Source organism: Haemaphysalis longicornis, unplaced genomic scaffold, assembly GCF_048455015.1.
Source record: "Haemaphysalis longicornis isolate Haplotype H1 unplaced genomic scaffold, Haemaphysalis longicornis Haplotype H1 scaffold_2, whole genome shotgun sequence".
NCBI classification, from domain to species: Eukaryota; Metazoa; Arthropoda; class Arachnida; order Ixodida; family Ixodidae; genus Haemaphysalis; species Haemaphysalis longicornis.
The window spans coordinates 227562164-227585822 of NW_027526295.1; the positions used below are offsets into that span (position 1 = coordinate 227562164).

Consider the following 23659-nt stretch of genomic DNA (forward strand, 5'->3'; position numbering starts at 1 on the left):
CAGTTTTTTTTTTCCTTCGGCGTGCGTGCGGAGTGCTAGAGTGAACTAGAATAGGGCCGCGCCATGCCCGTGGCCGCTTCCAGTGTTGCCAAGCGAAGAAATTGACAGCCAAACTTTTCAGTGAACGCCACCTATACGAGGGGTTACCTTCACGAGTACAACGGCCTTCCCACGCTCTTTAACGAATTCGCGCGTGCCAACGTAACGGTGAACGCAACGAACCGTCAACCGATGCATCCAAATAGGCCAAGCAACGTCTCTCTCAAGTACACAGAAGGCTCGAACAAAATGCAGAGGGCGGCGGGACAACTGCCACCATGCTAGAATTACAGTAACAAGAACGTATTAGGTTTTTTTTTTTTTTTTTTTGTCGTCGTGCATAGCACTACGCACTACATTTGCAGTGAATATTAAATATTAGTGTAAGGTCACGCTGCCAAAGACAGCACAGTATACGGCGTAAACCAACGTTTATAGATACTTCTATAAACGTTGGTGTAAACTATATAATTACGAGGATCTGGCCCTGAATTATCGGATCTAAATGCGATGAAGCAAGTATGACAAACTCGATTCTTTTGTCAAATTCGGCGTCCATACAACGCAACGAAATGTAAGGTGGGGAGAGAAATCGGCGCACACAACCGAACCTTAAAGTGCAGTTCGTTCAGGTCATGAGATCGGTGAACGAACGCATACTTCAACTGACGAGGTGAAGTCCAGCACACGTTTACGCAACTCCCAAGTCCACATTAATTACCTCAATTGATAACTGCTCTTCATGCGGAGTCAATGGACGATGCGAATCCCAAACGGGGATTCGCATCGTCGCATCGGGATTCGCAACGTGAACTCTAAACGTTAAACGTTTAGAGTTCACGGCGATCTAATGATCATGTACAAGAGAAGCGACCGTTGTTGATAAACGTGACATGAAGAGATGGATAGGGTCACATGGACCTGACGTCTACGAAACAGCTACTAGCCGACAGCCCTGTAGTAAAACAGCAGCACAAGCAGAAGCCGGAGGTGGAACAGCGTGTAGAGTGCCCTACAGAGCGGCGCGCCCACGCCGTGGAGAAAATGGACCGCGGCCTTGCACCTACGCTTCTTTGGGAGCGAGTACGTAGGCGGAATCCGCAACGACGTTCAATTAGGCGTGACAGGTGCGGGAACCGAGAAAGGAGAAAGGGAGAGAAAGATCTGCGCCGGCAGAAGAGGCAAGGGCCACGAACGAATCGTGACGAACGAATCGGCAACGCCATGGGCGCAGCGATGCCGTTTACGCAACGATTCTCGCGTGCGTGCGAACATACGGCAAAGGCCCGCACTATAGGGATGGCCACGTGGCCGATGATGACGATGACGCTGCTGCCGCACTCACGCGGACGTCGCTTCCATATGTCATCGGGAGGTTTTGTCACGACGGCGGCGGTTGCAAAGGTCGGCGCAAGCGAAGGTCGTAGCCCGCACGTCAACGCTTGTGTCAGACACGTCGCTATGAATGGGTGTTTTGGCTGCCTGAATGGTCCGGCATATCAGCAGCCGCTCAAGCCTTAACAATGAAATAGGGCGCGCACAAAATGAACAAGCCTCATATGAGCGGCGGAAAATGGATTGAAGCTGCAACGCCGCCACTGGTCAAGGCCGCATGCTTCTCGATAAGGCTGCGATCAGGCGTCAACTCGGTCTTTTGATTGATTGATTGATTGATTGATTGATTGTAGGGTTTAACGCGCCGACGCAACGCAGGCGATGAGGCGCGCCGTAGTGGAGGGCTCCGGATAAAGTTTAACCACCTGGAGTTCTTTAACGCGCGCCGAAATTTCGTACGCCAACTCTGTCTTGTACACGCTGGCTGGCGGGCACGATGCTAGTCCAGTCCCGGCGGCCATTACGAATACTGCCGCGGCCGAGTGTTCAGTTCGGAAGACACGCTCGAATGCGGCAGGCCGCCCATTCTCCGTTTCAGCCACGCGGCGGCGACTTCGGTTATTTTTAATCGGAAGAATTTTGCTATTCCCATCAAAGCGATAGCTGACGTCGTTGAGAGGCGGGGCTTTGGAGCACATCTAATCAACACGGCAGCGATGCATGACTGGCGGTACGAAGGACCGATGATAGAGCTAACTGCGCTTGAGTGACATCACCTCGGCGACTAAATTGTCTGCTACAATCCTATTGCTTTGCTATCTTTGCAACAACTCACGAATTACTCAGCTACATTATGTGGAACTTGCGTAAACGTTTAACGGCTTACCACAAGGTGCCCCCGACCTTCCAATAGCCCCACAGAGCTGCCCTCTGCGACCAGAAAATCCCAAGCATACCTCAGAAACACTAACAAGAGGACCTTGAAAAGCAAACGAAGACAGCACTGGCACCTAAAGATAAGACTTGACAGAATTCGAGCAAAAGCATCTTCGTGCATGTCTAGCGTATGTTCACGGAGCCCTAGCGGAATCTAAAGCATTTTCTTTTATTTCGCTGTTTACTACTTAGAAGTGCACTGAAATACCTTCACACTTTAGAATTATACTACCCGTGTATCCCTTACATATATCCTGAAAGAGCCCTACGCAAATTCTATTGCTTGGTTCCTCAACGCTACCACTACTGCAGTGATGTCTACAGAATCAAACGCTTTTTTTTTTAATTGCCTGGTTCCTCAACACTACCAATACTGCACCGATGTCTACAGAATCAAACACTGTTTTTAAAATTAACTGGTTGACGACATGAATAATACCCATTGCTCTGTAACCTTTTCTAAATCTTGTCTGTTCCCTCCATCGTCGGAAATCTAGGGTGCCGCTTCTGCAGTTAGCTATAAACCACACTGAACAACTCAGACCCATCAGCCTACTCTTTGTTGTGTATAAGTCTTAAGCTCTGACACTATCCTTCTGGTGATTTAGGATTAGGTCGGTGTTTTTCCAGGCTAGTGATACTACCTTAATGTTCTGATGACCTGATTATTTTTATAGCTTTCCTAGTACAGTACTCCTTTTGGTATTTTTAGTACACACGAGGTCATTCCATAGTCTCCTGTGGTTTTCCATCTTGCTCTCCTTAAGAGAGAGAGAGAGAGAGAGAGAACGATCTTTAAGCGCCTTCACCTCATGTACTGATAGAACATCAAGTTTGTTCAGTGCAGTTTCCTGCACAATGTGCCAGCCTATAAATTTACACAAGTCCTTTCCATTACTTTAGCTCATCCATGTTTGTAATGTCAGACAGAATGCATGCATTTAAATGAAACTGCTCTGCCCATAACCAGCTGCTTTACTTCCCTTAAACTGGCACCTTTGGTTGATGTTTGGCACAAATGTCACCGTTCTCGCTCCCATTAATAAATTTTGGTAACTGTGCAAATTTCACCTGCTCCCTTATGCTAGACCCTTTCATATTTACCCATCAGCTACTGCCAATTCTCAGATTATTGTAGTTAGCACAGACATACCAAATGACAGCCTATGTGTTTGTTATTCCAGGATACTTAGCAGAAACCCAACCAGTGTATCACCCTACATATTTTGACTACCTACTCAAAGCTTCCCACTGCATGCTTGCCTGCCTCTCCCTTTCCTGTTTTTATGCTGAAGTCCCCCGTTTCCAATTGATTTGACCTCACCCACTGCCGATTCGACAGCCTCTGGGAAAAAGTAAAGTCACCTCTGCAGCGAGGTGGTGCATACCTTTCACCTTTTGATTGTGATCAAGCTAAATGGAGATGCAACGACAGTGACTAAGGACAATGCTGTAAATTTCTCCACATTCCTTGCAGTCTCTTAGGCAACAAATCACAACTCAAGCTTCTTCCTTCATGCCACTGGTAGCACAGAATATGTGCACTATTTGATATCGCAAAGCCCTAGCTCGTTCCTCTAACCTCACTTGAACCTATGATATCCCATTTAACACCTGCGAGCTCTTCCAGTAGTGCAGCTAAGTTGCCCCCACTTAGTGTTCTAGTCAGGCTCAAGCTCCAATGGCAGTATGTCCGAATCAACAGATCCTAAGCACCCTCTGCTATATCGCTCATCTGATGACAGATTCGCACCCTCTGCTATATCACTCATCTGATGACAGATTCGATCAAATGCTCTACAGCTAGGTGAAATAAAACCACGGAGGCAAAATACAAATGTAAAATACATTTGCAGATGATCAAAGCTATCGAAGATATTTGACTGCATTTGAAAGTAGTCTGCGCTCTATGATCCGCAAGGTGCACCAAATCAAAAAGGTACCACACTAAACACCAGCTGTAATTTACAGAAAACCAGAAAAACAACCGATGGGATACTAATATTTGATCAAAAGGAGCCTGCTTCGTTCTTGGCTATAAGGTTTATTGGAGGAAACTTGCGCCCCATAATCAACCAGGAGGGAAAACCCAAAATAAAGCAGTCAGCGAAGTGACAACCATGGACAAGCATCAGCGAATTGAATGCCATGGCATTTGCTTTCTATGTATTTATCTCGAGTTTGCTTCTTTATAGAAACATTGAATAGGTTTCAGAACATCACAAAACAAACAGGAGCAGTCTAGGATAGTGACCGCAATGCTACACTCTCTCCCTATCAAACGAGGTTGCCAGAGCGGCACGCGAAAGGATGAAACAATTTTCTCTCGAAACATAGAATGACAGAGCTAGGACCAGCCATGTGCCTGTAAATCAGAAGGTACGGTTCGAGGCATTAAGACTCAGTAAGTCTTACTAAGCTGCATAGGTAAACAGAAGTGACACTTATGACCTGGTACCTCAAAAGCAGGAACCAATATTAACTCCAATGAATGGTGTCCGGGATTTCAATCTGCCAATGCTTCTGTGGAGTCACTATAAAAGCGACGCCGTTGGTATGTGTCCACCATGTAAAGTCATTTCAGTCAGTCTTGCACACTGCGATCCTAGTCATTGGCTGCCCATGGTTTTGGTGGAATGCTGTGTGCCTGGATTGTAAACTACCTCAAAGAACTAAAAGTTTTCACCTGTACAATGAACGGCCTTATTTCCTATTATGGCATACAGAAAGGAGACCCTCAAGGAACCATCTGAACTGGTCTGGGGTATTTAGTAATCGGTTGGTCTCTACAAATTGCACGCAATGATTGCCTAGCATAAGTGACTATTTAGTCATCTGGTTCAATCGCAACCAAGCGACTAAATAGCCACTTATCCTAGGCAATCATTGCCTGCAATTTGTAGAAATTCAAAAATACCTTCACATCAATATGGAACAGAACCTCTTCTGTGCACCTTCAGTCCAGCGACTACATAATCTTGTCTCTGCAGTGGCAAAAATTATACTAGATACCTTGCCGGAAACAGATGGGGCAGTGATTGTCAATCCATGATGCAGCTCTGCAAGGCTTAAGTCAATGGCCTGTTGAACCTGTTCTGCAATGGCTGGTTACAAGTAAAAACCAGCTTGACACACCTAGAAATAGGAAGGCCAAGGCAGGTATGCAGGCATACTAAGGGTTCACCATGTGCAGGTACCGTTGCAGAAGCTGGTTGCCTGCCCTTAGATATCCTGCGACTACACAAAACGTTTCAAATTTACTTGAGGTATAGCTTGCACACGAAAACCCATTTTTTGGCCCATATTGTGCAATGGGACAAAAATTGCGGTTCCACCAAAAGCTCTTCACATTTCCGCACCTTCCCAACTGCCACAAACCACGCCGCCCGATTCCCACCATAGACTCACCCATGTGCATCGAAACGAACGTACTTGGGCTCAGCTCGAAGAAAACTATGCCTCAATTTGCCTCGTTCAAGTGGCATTTTTACTGCAACATTTTTACTGCAACTCATCTACTGCAATGCTCTATTTTTTTCATGTACAGTCTTGAGCGCACATCACCTGCATCTGCTGAGCTTTATGCCATCAACCGAGTGCTCCGCTAGATTCTTTCAGCTGCCAGCTTAAAAGTTCCACCGATTCAAAGACAGCTATACAAACACTACGAAGTGCCAGTTCCATCGTTCATAAGCATGTATCCTGTGACGCCATACTTGCACCAACTAGTCTATGATGCCGAACACTGTATGACACTACAGTGGATCCCAGAGCACTGTGGCATTCTAGGCAACGAGAAAGTGAACATGGATGCTCGGAGAGGGCTACAATTGCAAAATGGGGGAGATTTTTTCACAAGGTGCAGTGCCTCAGCTCTAGCAAAGGAACTTAAGGCAACGAAACCTCCTCCAACCTCTTCCGGAAAACCTGTACCCTTCCTACACAATATACACCTCAAGTGCTGCCCATAGGGGCACCACTGATATCCCTCTAGCGGACCGCTTTAAAAGCAGCTGCGGGAGACTCCGGCCCGCCCCCCCACTGTCATTGCAGCTTTTGCGGCCCGTTCACGACAGATTCACCATTTGTATGCGTTGGAAATTTATGCGGAGCAGTCACTTTGTTTGCAAATGAGTATTTTTAAGAGTGGAAGCGTTTCTGACGCCATCTTAGTGTGGTACAGACTGTCTGTATATGCGCCAGGCGCGTGTCACATGCCGGAGTCTCGAAACCGGCACATGCATGAAGCTAATTGTAATTCCACTGCCCTGAAATTACGAAGCAGTGTCTTTCGAAGCAGCGTTTTTCACATGATCACGCTACGGTAATGCACTACGATGTAAATCGATCTTAAGTGCTTACATAATCCAGCGGAGCACTCATACCTGTCAGCACAGCAGTTACGCTTGCCAATATCATACCTCAATTATTAATCACTACCCTGGATGAGCCAATGTGGCCTGAATTTCGTGAACATTGTACAAAAGTACGATGGACAATGCAAAATTACCCTCTGCTATCAGGACACGACATAAAATTTGACGCTGGGTCGTCTTGCCACAAAGTGAGCACTCGCAAACATTGATATATCCTCCATGAGCAGGGTGGAGACTGGCTTAGAGAACTCCGCGCCCACGACTAAACACTTATTCAGAACATCGTCATATGACAAAGGGAGCCTGCAGAGTCTAGCACAAACTGGAATCAGAGGGCCTTATCAGATACCACACTTCTTCCAGCACCTATCACTTGTGAACCACCTACCAACTTTGAGGTGCTCTCACAACTCCAGCACTCCGGTTTTACCTAAGTTGCCCACTTCTGTGCACTTGCATTGTGGAGCTTCATAGCAAAATGATGAAGCAGCGGCAAGCCTTGCCAAAATGCAGGGAAGTGGACTGTAGTTAGTCGATATGATGTCGCGTGTTGAAAATAAAATTCTTATTCATAGGGCAAAATGCAGTGTCCAGGAGAAAATCAGTGCCTACTGCAAATAAATGTACATTTCTCTGTGATAAATTTCTTTTGGAGTAGATTACTATTCATGGTGAGTGGCATGGCCTTTCTTCTGTCATGTTTTCAATGAACTGTTCATTGTTTATAACGAATTTGACACTGAAGTTCAAAGAGGATTCGGTTATATCGAACTGCTTTGTATAGCAAACAAATCGCATTGAATCAGTGTTATAACCGGGTTCGACTGCATATCGAATTGCAGCTTACAAACTTGCCAAGTACTTGCCAAGTTTCTCCACGAATTGGATGCATTTTGACCGCTTTTCTGATGGAGGCGAAAAGCAAAAACGCCCATGTGTACGAGATTTCGGCGTACGTTAAAGATCCCCAGGTGGTCAAAATTATTCCGGAGCCCTCCACTACGGCGCGCCTCATCGCCTGCGTTGCGTCGGCGCGTTAAACCCTACAATCGATCAATGTGGATGCATTTTGAACTTATATAGAGCTTGGTTGGGCATGCAATGGTTATATTGCCCTCCGCAGCCCCAGACAGGGCATGCTCTCGATATAGGCGGCGAGCTTTCATGCTGAAAGTGGTGGCACACAAGGGGTTTGCAATGCTCACAAGTGCATGTCCACAGCATATACCAGCAGCAGCTTTCGTGACATCTAGTGCCACTGCACCAGCTGCATTAACCACTTGCAATCTCTGTAAACTATCTCAACTCACTGTGTGTGTCCTTTGCGACTGGCTTTCAGTTTCATCTCGAAGGCCTAGAGGCAACCGGGGCAGGTTCTCAGGAAGGCAGGAGTGACCAGGCAAAGTCGAGAACAGGACCCAAGGAACCAGCATCGCTCAAAACACACCAGCAAACACCGCCACTTACAGGCGCAGAGCGAAACTATAGTTACTTTCCACAAGCTGTGTGCTGCAGGGAAGCACTGTCAAGACAGGACAGAGATGCCCTTCCAAAGCCCAATGCCTTGTCACTTCATACAACCTCCATCGAATGCCATGGCGCATTACATGCATCCATTGGGTGGCTCCCCGCAGTTCGTGAAATGAAGTGCTATAGCTGTATATTATTTTCCGCCCGATGTTGTAACATTCAAGTTGAAACACCAAAATCTGATGTTTATGGCATACTTTGGGGTGAAACCTTGAAATACCTAGATAGGGCCCATAGTTTTATACACACTTTATCCAAAATATGTAACTAATGCCTTATTTAGTAGGTAATACAGCTTAAATTTTAGGGTTGTTAGTTTTCGGGTAAAACCCGATTTAACCCGTTTTTTACACCCCGAACATGTTTCAGGAGAATTGCGTTGAACATGATTTCTCCCCGAATGGACCTTTCCAAAGTAGCGATCTGTAGAATCGTGCACCGAAGGTCTGCCATTCTTATTAACCAGTAGTCGCTGGAAGCAAGCCCCCACAAACCCAGCTTTCGAACTCGTTGACTACTGGCATAACTACCGCTCGGAACTGCAGGCCAGTAAATGCTGCAGTGAAGACGTGCCTAGTTTTAATGGAAGCTGCGATGTCAAGAGAACTTTCTCCTAGCTGAGATACGTTCAGTGATCGGACGTCTTGAAAGGAGACCGACATGTTCCGCATACAGATTGTAATGTATGTAAACAAGGATGTGTGTAAAAAGTCGATGACCAGCTTTTCGCGAATAAGATGCTTCTTTTTTTTTTTGGAGGTTATCAATGCTCTCCACAGTCATCATTACCGATTAATTTCAAACAAACGCTAAATTTCGGAGAGTGTTTGCTAGAAATCCCCCATGCCCCCAGATTACCAGCTCGAAACAAGCACCAATTTGAATGCATTAAAGTTAAAAAGCTCGTGATACCTTCTGATTAAATAAACTGAGTATTACTTGGTGCATCCCTAGATTTAACCCCAAAAAACCCGAATTTCGGAATGGTTTTACAAAAATACCCAATTTCTCATCAGTTTGAAAAATAGCAGCCTATTTTTACCGCCCAATTGAACAAAAATACAAAACCAGAAAAAACGAACAACCCTACCTAAATTGCAGGGCATGCAGCTTGTTTGACTCGCAAGGTGTCTCCCAAACATCAAGCCAAAATTACTGCAATAAAAATTTCTCTGAAGAACCCGTACCTGTTCTAAGAAGAAAGCAGGAAAAAAAAGCATGCTTTAATTTAAAGGGCCATGCAGACAAAATAAAAGTTTGTTTCATTCGAAAGATTGAGTGTTTTATAAGCGCTTTTTCGGCAGCAAACGATGCTTTATTCACTGAGGAATTAAATACTGCAAGTCAAAATTTCAATTTCCCCACTAAATAGAGTGTTTTCGTGCCGTCGACAATGACGTATTAAGAGCAGAGCCTTAAAACTTCATATAGCCTGCTGACCAGGGCTGCAACCATCTCACAGACAGCCGTTTGGTCGTGGCCTCCGCGATTTCCTGCCGGCGGCGCGCCGTTGCTCCGGCCGTTCCAATCGCCCGGAGAGAGCGTAATTCCGAAGAGGCCGTTTCGCCGTTTTCCGCCGCACCGCGGCGCGCGTAGCCTAAGGTCGTTTTCCCTGGCGCGGGTGGGTGCTGAGGACGAAAACTCGGCCTTCGCAGCCTGTGTGCGACGTTTAATAAAAAAGTTACCGCACACCAATGCAGGTGAAAGGTAGAAGTAGTTAACTTGGTGCAATTAGGGTAGTTACTGGTGCTTTGAATTTTTGACGTAGACTATGCCCGGGGTGATGCATAAGTGAATTCATTGCACAGCAGTATTCTTTTTTGTAGTCACGCATGGTTCCAAAACACAACACGTTTTCCGGTTTTATTTCTGAAAATCTCGTACGTGTTGTTTGGAACGCACGGAACGCATATTCCGTGCATTCCAAGCAAGAACCAAATTATGGGAATTCAACCGACCGAAATCCAACCATTAGTAAACACGAAAATACGCCCTATGTCGTTTCCTTTTTTCTCCTTTAAACGTGCGGTCTTTGACAGATAAAGTAGACTGTAGATGACATGGCAACACTACTTGAAACGTTTGGCGTAACTTTTACCGCGATACTATTAACAGAGACATCGTATACTTCGATCAGCATCTGAAGTGTATATTGTCCAAATGGCTATCGGTATTTCTTCCGCAATAGGCAGATTAAACGTGCTGGTGCCGTTTATTGGCATGCATGCTTGCATATACAAACATACAGAGAGACTTTCAGTCTACCATACATGGACGTGGTCTAAGTAATGTAATAAAAATCTTTACCCGAGTTACGATTGGTATAGTTCTCCACTTGATGTGTTTATTCACTAATATTCCGAACAACTTACTTACAGACGATGTTGTGCATACAGATATTAGTGATCAGCTTAACTGCTCACCGAAAAAAATAATGCCCTTAATATGTCATCCCAACAAATTACGTGCAGAATATATTACCCCAGCAAATCTAGAAATTGAGAAACAGCCTTTCGAAAAAAATACATATGTAGAGACGATAGCGATATGAAAGGCATCGCCGAATACCATATGACTTTTTCACTCACGGCAAATAATTGGGTAGCGAGATTGCAGTAGGCACTTGAAACCCCTAAGCATATTAAATAAAACGCAAAAAAAAATGATTGATTCGTACCCGTGGAAGCCTAACAGATTATTTGACTATCGTAATCGCCTGCCTATAAACAATACACCAGAGCTTATCGGTATTACGCTGTTTTCGCGCACGTGCATTCGCACACACACACACGCACACGCGCGCGCGCATACACGCGTGCGCGCACGCACGCAGGCACACAGGCACGCACGCACGCACGCGCGCGCGCACACACACGCACACACACACACACACGCACACACGCGCGCACACACACACACGCACACACACACACGCACACGCACACACACACACACACACACGCACACACACACACAACGGATACCCAGAGCGTTCGAAACAACTTAAAAGGCAAAAAGAGCATGTTTTCGCGCAGCGATATCGCGCGAAAATGCTGTAACAGCGAAAAAAGAATTCAGCACGCTGGCATTTACTCTGCCCGAGATGACAGAACCCTGGGCTATGGCATTCACCTTTCAAGCAAACGACCACTAAAGCTGCGTGCAAAGGCAATCGTGGGTGTTAAACAACGTACGTTAAACAACTTTGTACTTGTAGGATCCAGTCAAAATACTTAGACCACATTTTGAGAGTTTTCTAGCACGAAGACGCGACAACGAAGGCTGAGTTACAACTCAAAGCGCAGGCAGCGTCGGCCAGACGAGCCTCGGTTCAACCTTAGGCTAACGGCGCCGCCTCGCGGCGCGTGTCGGAGTTAGCAAAATTACACCGCTCCCTTTGTTTCCGCGCCGAATGGGACGGCCGGAGCAACGGCGCACCGCCGGCAGCAAATCGCGGAGGCCACGGTTTGGTTATCTTGTTTATCGCCCACTTTCATAGATGGCGCTGCAATACTGCTGAAGTGCCAGTGTCCGCACTTTGCTTCTGGCCGGACTTCTACACCTGCCGTGGTTTTATTACGGTATACATACTAATTGTTTCCTAAGCTACGACTCGACAAACATGGTCCCGTAAGTGACTGTGCCGCTGGTGTCAGATGGTCAGTGTTGTTTCAGAAAGCCCAGCGCGTCCGACGGCTGTGTTAGGCAGTGTCAGCCAGCAAAGTGCTCCACTAACAGCTTCAGTGTTTACGTGTTCGTAACCTTAATTGTTCACCCCACAAATCTTACTGCTATAAAAAGAATGCGCCCTACATTTAGGCGCAAATAGCTCGTTTGGCAAGATTATAATTTGCGTTTGCGTTTGCCAGCCTCACCCAATCGCACGGCAGGGCTTATGACATACGTTCTGTTGGAGGAAATGAGCTAGTGGGTCGCATGGGCCATTCCCTTTTTTCCTAATTATGTAACTTATTTGAGCGAAGTTTGTGTTAAAAGTGGTGTCAGCACGATTCTAACGAGCCAATCTTTCGAATCAACCAAACTTGTGTTTTGTCTACATGCCCCCTTAATGATAGCAAGCAGTTCGCATTTTTTACGCTGCCCTGTCAGCAGCTCCACTGTTAGAGGCAGCAAGCTTTAAACTAAACTAAGTTGTCCCTCACAGTGCACTGTGGGAAATCTTAACCTCACTGCATTAAGCGAACATAAGCAACATTGATGCCCGGAATACACAGTTTCCCTGAAGTGGCCACTGAGCTTCTTTTACAGAAATTTTATCACAAACCTGGCCTGGAAACTTCATAACTAGCACAACAAGGCCAAAAATTGTTCGAGTGCTTTAAACCACCAGAGCAACCCCACAGCTATCGCTTAAATATCCGCAGCTATCGGGCACCCACAGCGACGTGTGTTGTGTGCACCCTACTCTGCATCCCCTTAGCTCGTGCTGTTCCTCACGTTCTTAAATATGGGCCGAGCTTGGCACCAAGGCAAGGAATGGGACCGAAGCTACAAAGACCGTCACCTATAAGGCAGCAGCACCAACACAGCGTTATTATCTTGCCCTACAATATGCAATGTTGAAAACTAATAAATAACTTTCTTACTATTCTTTTTAACTAAAGGAGCACACGGCAAACAAGTGGCTCCATGAACTAAAAATTTATTACGCCAACAATGAAACTGTACAGTGACAGCTACGGCAGCAGGCAGTCATTGGGATTTAAAACCAGCAGCCTTTATGTGCCCTTTAAAATCATTTTCCGCACCTTAAATGTACAAGGGAAAAGCCTTGCCACAGCTGACGCCAGCAGCAACTAAACCATTAAGACACTAATGCGCAATACAACATAGCAGCATGCTAATTGAAGAGGTTTTACGATAGGCTGAAAATTAAACATACAAGAAAAGCGCCTTGCAGCAGCTGATGCCAGCAGCAACTAAACTAGATGCGCAATAGCAACTAGCAACTAAGCAGCAACTAAACAGTAATGCGCAATATAATATAGCAGCATACTAATCGAAGAGGTTCTACGACAGGCTGGAAATCAAAGGTGCAACATTCGCTTGAAAATAATAAATAATAAAGAACACCGCAGTAGTCCACACTACGCATTCAACTTACTCAACAAAGCAATATGAAGCAGGCTCTAAGGCAACACGAGAAACCGTTCAAACGCAACTGCCAGGTCACAAGCAGCCAAGCAAGACAAAAAGGGGACGCAGGCAAGGGTCAGTCCACCGTTCCCCAATCCACACGACCGAGTCCCAAGCAGCAGCCAAAGCCGTCGCAGCACGAACCGGGGAAAGGGCGCCGCAAACAGGCAAAAGGAACAGGTCAGAAATCGGGAAGGGGTTTTGTTTCCTCACCGCTCCTCCTCCTCTTTGCGGCGCAGGGATGCGTTCAGCTTCCTCTGGACGGCCGGGTTCGTGATGGTCTTGCGGCCAGGCTGGGGCGAAGGCGAACCCTGGGCAATCACCAAATGTCGCTGGCCACCCAGGAGTATCTTCTTTTTGTCGTCCTCCTCCTCGGGCCCGCTGCTTTCCTCACTCGACGAGGATTCAGACTCAGACTCTGAGCTTGACTCGTCCTCCTCCTCCTCCTCTTTCTCAGAGGACGACTCGCTGCTGGAGCTGCTCAGTGACTGGACCTCAGGCGAGCTCCTCTCGGGCTTCAGGATGGGCTTGACGGGTGCTGCAGCGGCGCCTTCCGTGGTTTGTTCTGGCTTGAGGATTCCCTTGATGTCCTCCTTCACTTCAGGGTGCTCTTGCTTGAGGATGCTCTTGACCACGGGCTGAGCTCCAGCCTGAACCTTCAGGATGCCTGGTCGAGATAGGATAGAGGTGGACAATGAGGGATCTGATCGCACGAGAACATCAGTACAAGGTTTTCAGCATACCAAAGCATTGACAAAACAAATAGAAAATAAAAAAAACATTTGCCGAGAGAATAAGTAAAGCTGGCACTTCTCGTTCCCCTTCCATTTATCTAAGACGCAAAAGAGCACGTCACACTCTGAACAGGGATCCCCTACAACATCACACGAACAAGGGTAAATCTGCTGCAACATAGGAGAATGTGCAAATACACGGCACAATGCCCCAGCATGGCATTTGATGGCCGGACAAGTTGCGTAGCTGATTGCACCCATTACCCCAAACTTTCGCCACTGCTTGTCATATACAGACATCTCCAAGGTGCAACCGAACAGGAGACAATTCGCCAATCACGGCCGCCACAACAATGTTCCTTATGGTGTCACTGATTATCAATATGTTCTTATACTGCTGCAGCCTTCCGAATTTAGATTTTTCCCTCATTTTATTGTTCATAGTGACTTTTCAGTTGCCCATACACCAGGGGCGGTATTCTCGTAACTTTCCCTTTTGAAAACGTCCCTTTTGCGCCCCTTCCTCGTGATGTACTTCCGGATAAGCAGTGAGCGTTGGCAGTAGGTTTGCTGCGCTTGCGTTACGTCACTTCCGGTTGTTTGCTTTTAGCCAATCAGGGCTTGCCAAAAGGGACAAAACTCGAGAATACCGCCCCAGTTAAACATGCTCAAAATTCAGTCATTTTGCCCAGCAGACTTTTTAGTCTGTCATAGAAGAGATCAGCAAATTGGTGTAAAGGATGATCTCAGGATGTCAGAAGGATGCAAGCCCGCAGGTTAGGCCATACAGTGTGGCAATGCAATGCTTAGCGGTGGAAAAAACAACTGCAAAGTACACACCCCTCACCTTTTTTTTAAAACTTCCATACACTTAAGGCTCGCAATACAAACACACTGTGCCTTCGGAGATCAGAGAATATGAGTAGAGGCATTCTTTTGACCTGAACCAGTGCAGTGTCATGCAGACCAGTGCAGAGTGCTACTGGAGCTATAATTTGGCAAAACTAATTTGCCATTCCTTTTTAAGGAAAGTTGAGAGGAGTGTGAAAATTCAAAGTGCATCCAACCTTTGCTGAAGGTGCATCCAATTGTCAAACCTTCAAAGGCCCAAACCGTGAACAAAGAATGAACCCATGCGAACATAGTTCGCATACTAAGTAAACGCACTTACAATCTAAATGTGCACAGATAAGTGGTTTATGAGGTAAACGTATAATATTGTACTTTTTCATGATCGATGCGTGTGTACTGTGTTATCCAGGACCATTCTTTTTTCGCGGTTTTCAAGTAACCATTTTGGCACAATGGAAGCTTGGTTCCACGCACGCACTGTGTCCAGAGATCTTGTCGGAGCTTTTCGGTCGAGCAACCGGTGTATGGGGAAATCCATTAGTACCATATTTCCGCACATATAATGGGAAAGTTTCACTCGCAAAGTAGACATGCGGGGTTTTTTTTCCTTTAGTGCAGCTTCACAGCAATGCGCGCTGTGCCGTGAAGCTCCTCCACAGTAACACTGACTAAGCCTTCCATGGCAGCGGTTGCGCATCACATACAAGGACAAGGAAGAAATAACAAGGGCGAGCGCACTCTAGCAACTGAATTTTATTAGTGAATTGTGATTTTGCCTTGCAGTCAGTGTGTTCTACTTGCTAAATATACACCTTTTCTGTCTACATAGTATGTGATGTGCTGCTTGAGCAGTAGCTTTGGTGCAGCCTATTCTGTATCAAATGTGCGAACAATATGCGAGTTTTTTTTTTTTTTTTTTCCCCTCTTTTCCAGCGGGCTGGAAGTAAGGGTGCGGATTATATGCAGAGGCGGTTTATACGCACGAAAATATGGTATTTTCACAGAACATTATTGGTCCCACTACGAAAGCTTTCACTTAAAAAATGAACATAGCTCTACTGCCCGCCCCAGTGCAGCCAGTGCCGGTAAGAAGAATAGCTCTACCGTTTCAACTCTGACCAGAGAGAGGGAGCTTGCCTTTAGGCGCCGCCCCAGCAGCCGCCGTCGCCTGTGCAGCATCTTCGGGTGGTGTTGAAACCGAGCGGGTCCTGGCCAGAGGCAGGCCAAGTGCAGTCGCTGCTCCCTGCGCTGGCGGTTCGGCGGCTTCCATCCTGGGGCCCGCACTTCGCCGCATGCTGCTGGACCGCACTGGTGGCTTCTGGCAGAGCACGTCCAGGGTGACCTGTGGGGGCACGTGCACCAGGTTATGCAACGCCCCCAGGCAGCTGTTCAGGGGGAGCTAGTGAATTCAGTGACTGGTGTCACATGACAAATGTGAAACATACGAAAAACACTAAACGAAAGTGTTTTTTTTAGAACAAAGCAGCTGCTTCAGACTATACCACTGTTCGTCCAGAGTACAAATGGGGGAACTAGTGTCACTAGATAAGACGCAGAGTACTGTCACTGAGGCATGCAAGTAACGGCGGCCATTTTGGTGTTTATCAGTGTTTCCAGACTGCCGCTTCTGCGGCCTCACCGCTAACGTTGACGAGGTCATTTGTAAACACTGCCACGGACACAGCAAACCGGCATCTTTGGACACACTACTGCAGCTGAAGTGCTGCGAAGAGCAGTGTATCTTTGATTCGCATTCGGAACGATGTTGCATGCAGCCACAGAGCAGGCAGGGCAAGGTATGATTATCACAGCTGGCCAACCAAAAATGCATAAACAACAAAATGGCGGTGGCGTCCATTATCTGTCACAGTGTGAACAAATGCCACGAGAGACGAACTGAAATGGTCACGGCGGCGGCAGGGCACAATAGGAGAAAAGAGTGCCGATACTCTAATCTTATCTAGTGACAGTACGGGGAACATTAGAAGGACCATTGAGAGAAAACACAAGTTTGATTTTAACATCAACCTCCCATATAAACCGATAATGCCTCTTTTAAAGGTTCCACGAAGACAAAATACAAGTTTGGTTTATTGAAGATACTGCGTTGACCCGATAACAATGATGGCAATTTTATCGCAAGCTTAACACAAACAATAGATGTAGTAAAAAAAAAAACTAATGAAGCAGTGGCAACTTCGCAGCCATATTGTGGCAATTTCTCTACGTCACAGAACCTTGTTTGCACCATTAATGGCCAAAAAGGTCTTTTGCTGCTGGAATGGAGCTGAGTAAGTTACCAGAGGCTTGTTCTTTCAAATTGCGTGAAGTTATTTTTGTCTTCATGGCCCCTTCAATGCAAGTGGTGAACAATTGGGCTATATAAAAAAACAAACATGAAATACTGGCGATTTGTCAGCCACTTTCTCCCATGGTGCGTACGACATCAGAGGGACCATTTAGTGCAACTGGCAACCACCAAGAAAAATCAACCAAGAAACTCAATTGAGGGATTGTCATAGCGCCACTGGTTCATTCCACTGCACCACTAGGATGCCAGCTACTGTGCGGCACAAAATTTTCCAGTTTGTCTACATTTGACATTTTTTTTGGTGAAAAAGTCCAAAGCCAGAATCAAGCTTGGCAAGTTACCAGAGTCTAGTTTTTTAACTGGAAAAAGGATGTGGGTAGTCTTAATGGTCCCTAACACTAAAATAAAAAAAAAATTAGGGACACAGTTTTAGTGTTAGGTTCCTTTTATGGGACCACTAGAGACCACGGCTGCCTGGACGCGCACACGCATCCAGGCAGCCGTGACTGCACACGCTGTGCAGCATGAGGTCAGTGCAAAAACTGATGCGATGTACATGGCGAAGCAGTGCGCACCAACAGCAGCCAGTGCTTTGGCTACGTCACGGGAGCCTTGACGTCGGCAGTTTGGAGAAAGGAGCAGATGGAGTCATGCTGATGCCAATACCAAAAGGGTATCCATTGAGCTTTCTGAAACGTGCAAAGATTCAAATGGATTTAAAATGTTATACTGAGCAGTTACGGTTGGAAGTTCATAGGGGTCTTATCTCCATATACAAAGGAATCTTTTTTGCAGAGTTATTTCAGCTTAGAAATTTTGTGTCAGTACTCCTTTAGCGAAAAATTTGCAAAACGCAGAAGCATCCACTTCCTCTCCCAAAGTGTGTTTTGTGTTTTTCACTATGAACCAGTACCAACACACTCAGTTTGCAGGTGTAAGTCCTATAAGTACATGCACACTAATGCTACGGCCAGGAAATGAGTAAGAGTTGACTGGCTAGCGAACAAATGTAGGCAACAGGTGAACGAGAGGCAGACAAGGAGCGTGTAAGGCCGGACACCAGAGCTTTTGTTTCACAAATCTGTGCCTGGCATTTCATATTCTGAAGTCCAACAAAAGATGAGCAAAAGTTGAGTCTGGCAAGTGCACGGAAGCCACTCTACCATGCCTAAAATTCTCTGCTAAGCTTTGCTTCTTTGCCGTTTGCACCTCAGATCCACAAAGGAAAGGAGTGAAGGACCGAAATAGGAAGTTAGATTAAAGGCATAGACGTAGAATAGAGATCTGGAGGGAAACTACGAGAAAACATATCTGGCAAGCGAAAAAAAAAATTATTCCAGACAGTCCTAGATGTACAAACCACCCATGGTGTTCCAGTTCAACACCCTAAGGCACGCACAGCTTACACCTGCGGGGTTAAAGAGCTAAGGTGTACGCAGCTCCCTGCAAGACCTTCAACTTGCGTGCTAGCAAAGCAATACTGATTCTAGTAGTGCACTCGGGTACAACTTAAAAATGGCAACGGAAGTAGCCCATGTCTCGTCATCACAGCCAGCTGTTCCCCCACACAGCGCAAAGAGTAAGCTCCTCAGAGTTTGTTTACTGACACAAATCGTTTTCATGACATTTTTGGGGGGTTTAATCCACTTCTGAATTGCTGCAGCAATGGCTAACAAACTAGGTGACAAAAGCATATGATGTCACGCATTAAGCGCAACCTCGTTTCAAATCGCGCACACGTGTCGACATCACAAGTGTTGCTTCGGCGGAGTGATACACGACATGAACTACTGTCAATTCCTCAGTTGAACTCGAGGAAGAGACAGCACGGGAGATGCATGCAGCAGTGCCAAACTCGCCTTCTGGTTGAACAGCTTGAGCTTGTCAGCCAGGCTCATCTTGGAGAGGTCGTCCTCCTTGACCTCGGGCTTCTTGTCCTGTTCCTCAATGTCCTTGGCTGCCTGCTGCACCTCCTCCGTCGTCACAGGCTGGGTCTGGGAGCGCAGGCGCCGCTCGGCTGCCGTCATGAAGCGTGCAGGCCGTTTGCGCTCAGCTCCATTCTTCGGTGCCTCGAGGACCAGCGAGTTCCTGAACATGGACACCTTGGCGGCCACACTCAGCTTGCTGGGGTCCGGCTCCTCCCCGTCGCTAACCTTGGCAGCGGCAGCCACCCTCGCGGCGGGGCTGGGAGACCTCTTTGGGCTGCTGCAAAGAGCAACCGTTGGAGCAAATGTGGCGTACTGAAAAGCGACCCTGGGGGCAAAGCAAGCCCACTACATATAGCTCGCAATTTTTCACATGTAATCCTGCATAATTTTAAAACATTTTCCCTCTCGCACATCTTCCTAAGGATGGCACTGGCTCGGCAAAACTTTGCCCTAGGTCATGGTTTCTCAAAGTGGGTTCCGCGGAACCTAGGGGTTCCGCAGGCCCCTCCTCAGGGTTCCGCGAGCCACTGATAAATTTCCCCTGGTTCCACAGTCGCGATGTCTTATACGGTAAACTTGAGGTGCGATCGATCTAAGGAACCTCCATTACTCGCGCCCGAGTGTCAGTAAGCACATCTCGGCGCATAACAGAAACGCGCCAGCTGCGCCATAAATCTCGCCAGCAGCTTGTAGCCAGCCAGACTCCGAAAACTGGCCACGTGGTTAAACTATTGCACTTGAATCTCGGCCTTATATTACCCCCATGCGCATTTCTCCTGTTTGGAGATAGGTGCCGCTAGCGTACGCATTCGCGTAAAGTCGACGAAAAAAAAAGTTACCCTTGCTTGCTTTTGAATTTATTGCACGTTAATGTAGCATTAACGGAATGAAAACTGGCGGGAGGGGGGGGGGGGGGGGGGGGTTCCTTGGTACTTAACGGAACTTAGCAGGGTTCCCTGGGACCGACATGCTTCAGAACCCCTGCCCTAGGTGAAACTCCACCAAGGCCTACCCAGCAAACAACAGTATGGCATGGCGAGAACCCAAACAGCTCAAAGAGAATAAACTGCTGGAGCAAAGGAGATCCCACCCCATTCTCTGCCCGTTTCACAGTGACTAAAAGGGTGCACGAGAACAAATTCACAGTGAGAAAGGTGGCCCATAAAACAAGAGCGGGGGTGGAAAATCCCTCCCCAGTAGGACGTTTTCACTTGTCTTTTTCAGATCATCCCCGTTATTTATATATTGAGTTCAAAATACAACTTCTCATTTCACACCATTTAGATTGTATTCACAAAGCTGGCATCCCTATTTGCATGACTTTCAATGTGCAGCGACCATTCAGACTTCAAATATTTGAAGAACACCATAGCTAATACTGTACAACTGGAAAAGTGCTTACTTTACAAGTGCTGACCTTATTGTTCAGTGTAACCACCCTTCCCTGTAATGCCTATTGACCCTGGAGGCAAATAAATACATGGACAAACATGAGCACTTACGTCGTCTCCATCTTGGCAGCTTCCTCGATCTCTTCCGACGTGACCGGCAGGGTACGCCGGCGCTCGCGATCTTTCCGAAGGCTTCGGGCGGGTGGGCTGTAAGGCAGAGGGAACTCTGGCTTCTTGATGCACAGCTGGGTCTCTGACCTGGAGCCTTCCTTGTCCTTGTTGAAGATGCTCAGCGAGGCCTCTTTCAGAACCAGGTTACGGAACGACCGCACAGATTCCAGGCTGAATGAACAAGCACAGTTAGCCGATTAGGGTGTGTCGAGCAAGCAGGCCTTTCCCCCGACCAGCCTGCCCAAACATGCAAACATGTCGATTAAACTACAGGCACATAAATATGTGTCCCTAAACTAACACTTTTAATGTTTCTGCAGGGTACACGTCCTTTCTAATAATTTGCCCTATGCGTCCATCTTCTGGGGAGGACTGATGGCTTGCAGTTGGGTAGAGCACATTTAAAGGACGACAAAATGAAACTTCATTTAATTTGAAACCTCTTTTGGCTGAAATGAAGCTGAGTGAGTTGCCAAAGGCTAGTTTGCCTTTAGCAACTCACTCAGCTTCATTCCAGCCACAAAGAATGTTTTTTAAACAAACATGAAATTGCGAACTCAAATTTCACACTACAGTTATGTCATATGGGCAAGAATGACCTAATACAGTAAAAGCTCGTTAATTTGAACTCTGTTAATTCAAACCAACGCCCTGGTCCCTGCGCAACCCTTTATATATCAATCGGGGGGAAAACTCCCGATAATTTGAACGCATCAGTGTCCAGAACGATTAATTCGAACTGAGATTCCCTGGTTTCCATCGCTCCTCGCAGAAGAAGTCGGCCCAGAGCGATTACAATGTGTCTCAAATCCAAACCAAACCAAATTAACTGGAGATGCAAAACAACGAATCAGAAAAACAACAGTGTACCACATGCGCAGTGCTACTCCAGCAGCTTATTTTGCTTTCAGCGCAGGCGCCGTGCCGCCAGTGCCGTTCGCTGTTAGAGCTCCATGAACATTATTCACGAAATCACCTGCCACAAACCTGTTGTGTCTAATTCGCAATAACAAGTCCCGAGGTGGTTTCTTTGTGTTCTGCCCGCGCAGTGGGGCGCGATGTCCATTCATTCTAGCGCCCACCCGCTAATTCGAAGTCCGCTTAAGTCGAACAATTTTATGGTCCCCTTCGAGTTCAAATTAACAAGCTTTTACTGCATAGGCCAGCATAGTGATCAGCATGTTAACTGCACGTGAACATTCAAGTGATACAATCAAACGAAACTAGAGGCACCACTACAACCGCCCAGTCAGGTTTCCTGATGGTCGCCAATCGCACAAACAAGATTCTGTGATGGCAGAGAAATCGCCAGAAAGTGGGTGGGGAGTCGCCACTGCTTCATACGCTTTCTCTGATCTCAATTACTTCTTCAAACTTGGCGATAAAATTCGTACCATCGTTACCGTAAAAATCAGCCTGTTTAATTAACTAAACTTGTATTTTGTCTGCATGGATGGCCCCCTTTTAATAAGTACCAATGGAACAGCAGCAAAAACTAAACTATGAACAAAGCATGATGCTTAGACGTAGTAAAACAGCAAGCCATAATTACATGCCATGAGCAACAGCAACACTACATGCAAAGTTTCCAAAGTATGCTACTACAACAACTGACAGATTGCGTAAAAGATGAGAAGAAAGTTGCAGAAGGTGCCTTGCAGGAAAACGTAGATGCCAAAATATAGAATTCGAGGAAAAGAAACTGCAGAATACCTGTGCATTGACTGCACAACAAACCGCGAAACCCATACTATATAAAACACATTCCAAGAGCCTCCTAGCAAACAAATCTCATGCAAAAACACATTCTGAAAAATCTCCTAGCAAACAAATCTCACGAAAGGAAAGAAAGTGCACATACTTATCAGAGGCCTTGATCTCACTGGCTGTCACTGGTTGAGTCTTGAAGCAGGAGGCATTTCGTCTGAAGTACCTCTTCTGTTGGCGCAGCGCTTCTTGGGAAAATCCAACAAGCGTCCTACAGTGGAAAATAGAAAGTTGGCATCAGACAGATGCTCAGGACTTACAAACAAGGAACGAGAGATGGGATTGCCCACACTGCTTAATGGGCTGTTCCGTAAAAAAACAGTGACGGGGCACAGTGTAGATGGCACCACAAATGCGCACTGTTACCCAGCCTCGCAGGGTAACTCCCCGTTACTGCACCTCAATGCTTTCAGATGCCCTTGCGCTACATAGCCAGGCATTACCGCTCAGATTGTCGCCTGATTCAGCTGCTGTTCTGGCACACAAGCACTCGGTGTGCAGCAGTTAATTTGACCCAACTGCATGTTTAAGCACTGGAACATGTGGGTGCAGATTAAGACAACAGTTGCGGCTGATAAGAGTTGCCTAATCACACTGACAGTCCATTTTCAAATTCATTCAAACACTTCACACCAATGGGAGAAACCAGCAGGCATTATTGTGGAATGCCGGGAAGAGCTGAAATTCACGTTCGCAAATGTTTGTATACAGAAGTACATGCCAGGAGGGCAAGGAAAATGAGAAGCGGCAGCTTCAGTTCCCGATTGCACAGTGCATACAAATAGACTGCCACACCAAGTACACATTGCCACATCGGGTGCACTAATAGGTACTTTCTTTCGCTCATTCTCTGGTCCTTTTGAAAGCCCCGCGATACAACTGCACTTGGATCTGCAGGGTTCGTCAATATGTTGCAGCCGACGTCAATCTTATTCCCAAGTGGAAATAAGCAAAGGTCACATACGCAACAGTGTGGCGCGGGCAGGGGGGGAAGGGAGAGCGAGAGAGAGAGAGCGAGAGCGAGAGAGAGAGCGAGCGAGAGAGCGAGAGAGCGAGCGAGAGAGCGAGCGAGAGAGCGAGAGAGAGAGCGAGAGAGAGAGCGAGCGAGAGAGCGAGCGAGAGAGCGAGAGAG

General features: G+C 46.7%; 1 protein-coding gene across 5 annotated transcripts in view; it reads right to left on the minus strand.

Annotated features, from left to right (window-relative positions):
* Svil (Supervillin) overlaps window positions 1-23659 on the minus strand; it is a 163151-nt gene that overhangs the window by 104534 nt on the left and 34958 nt on the right. For 4 of the 5 annotated variants that reach the window (XM_077699554.1, XM_077699551.1, XM_077699552.1 and 1 more), the window contains 5 exons: window positions 22622-22738; window positions 20701-20931; window positions 19130-19475; window positions 16097-16301; window positions 13587-14040 (listed from right to left, as the gene is read on the minus strand). In XM_077699554.1, the coding sequence (XP_077555680.1) occupies window positions 13587-14040; window positions 16097-16301; window positions 19130-19475; window positions 20701-20931; window positions 22622-22738 (1353 nt within the window). The remainder of the gene's footprint in view (window positions 1-13586; window positions 14041-16096; window positions 16302-19129; window positions 19476-20700; window positions 20932-22621; window positions 22739-23659) is intronic. The other variant, XM_077699553.1, reaches the window with a different exon arrangement.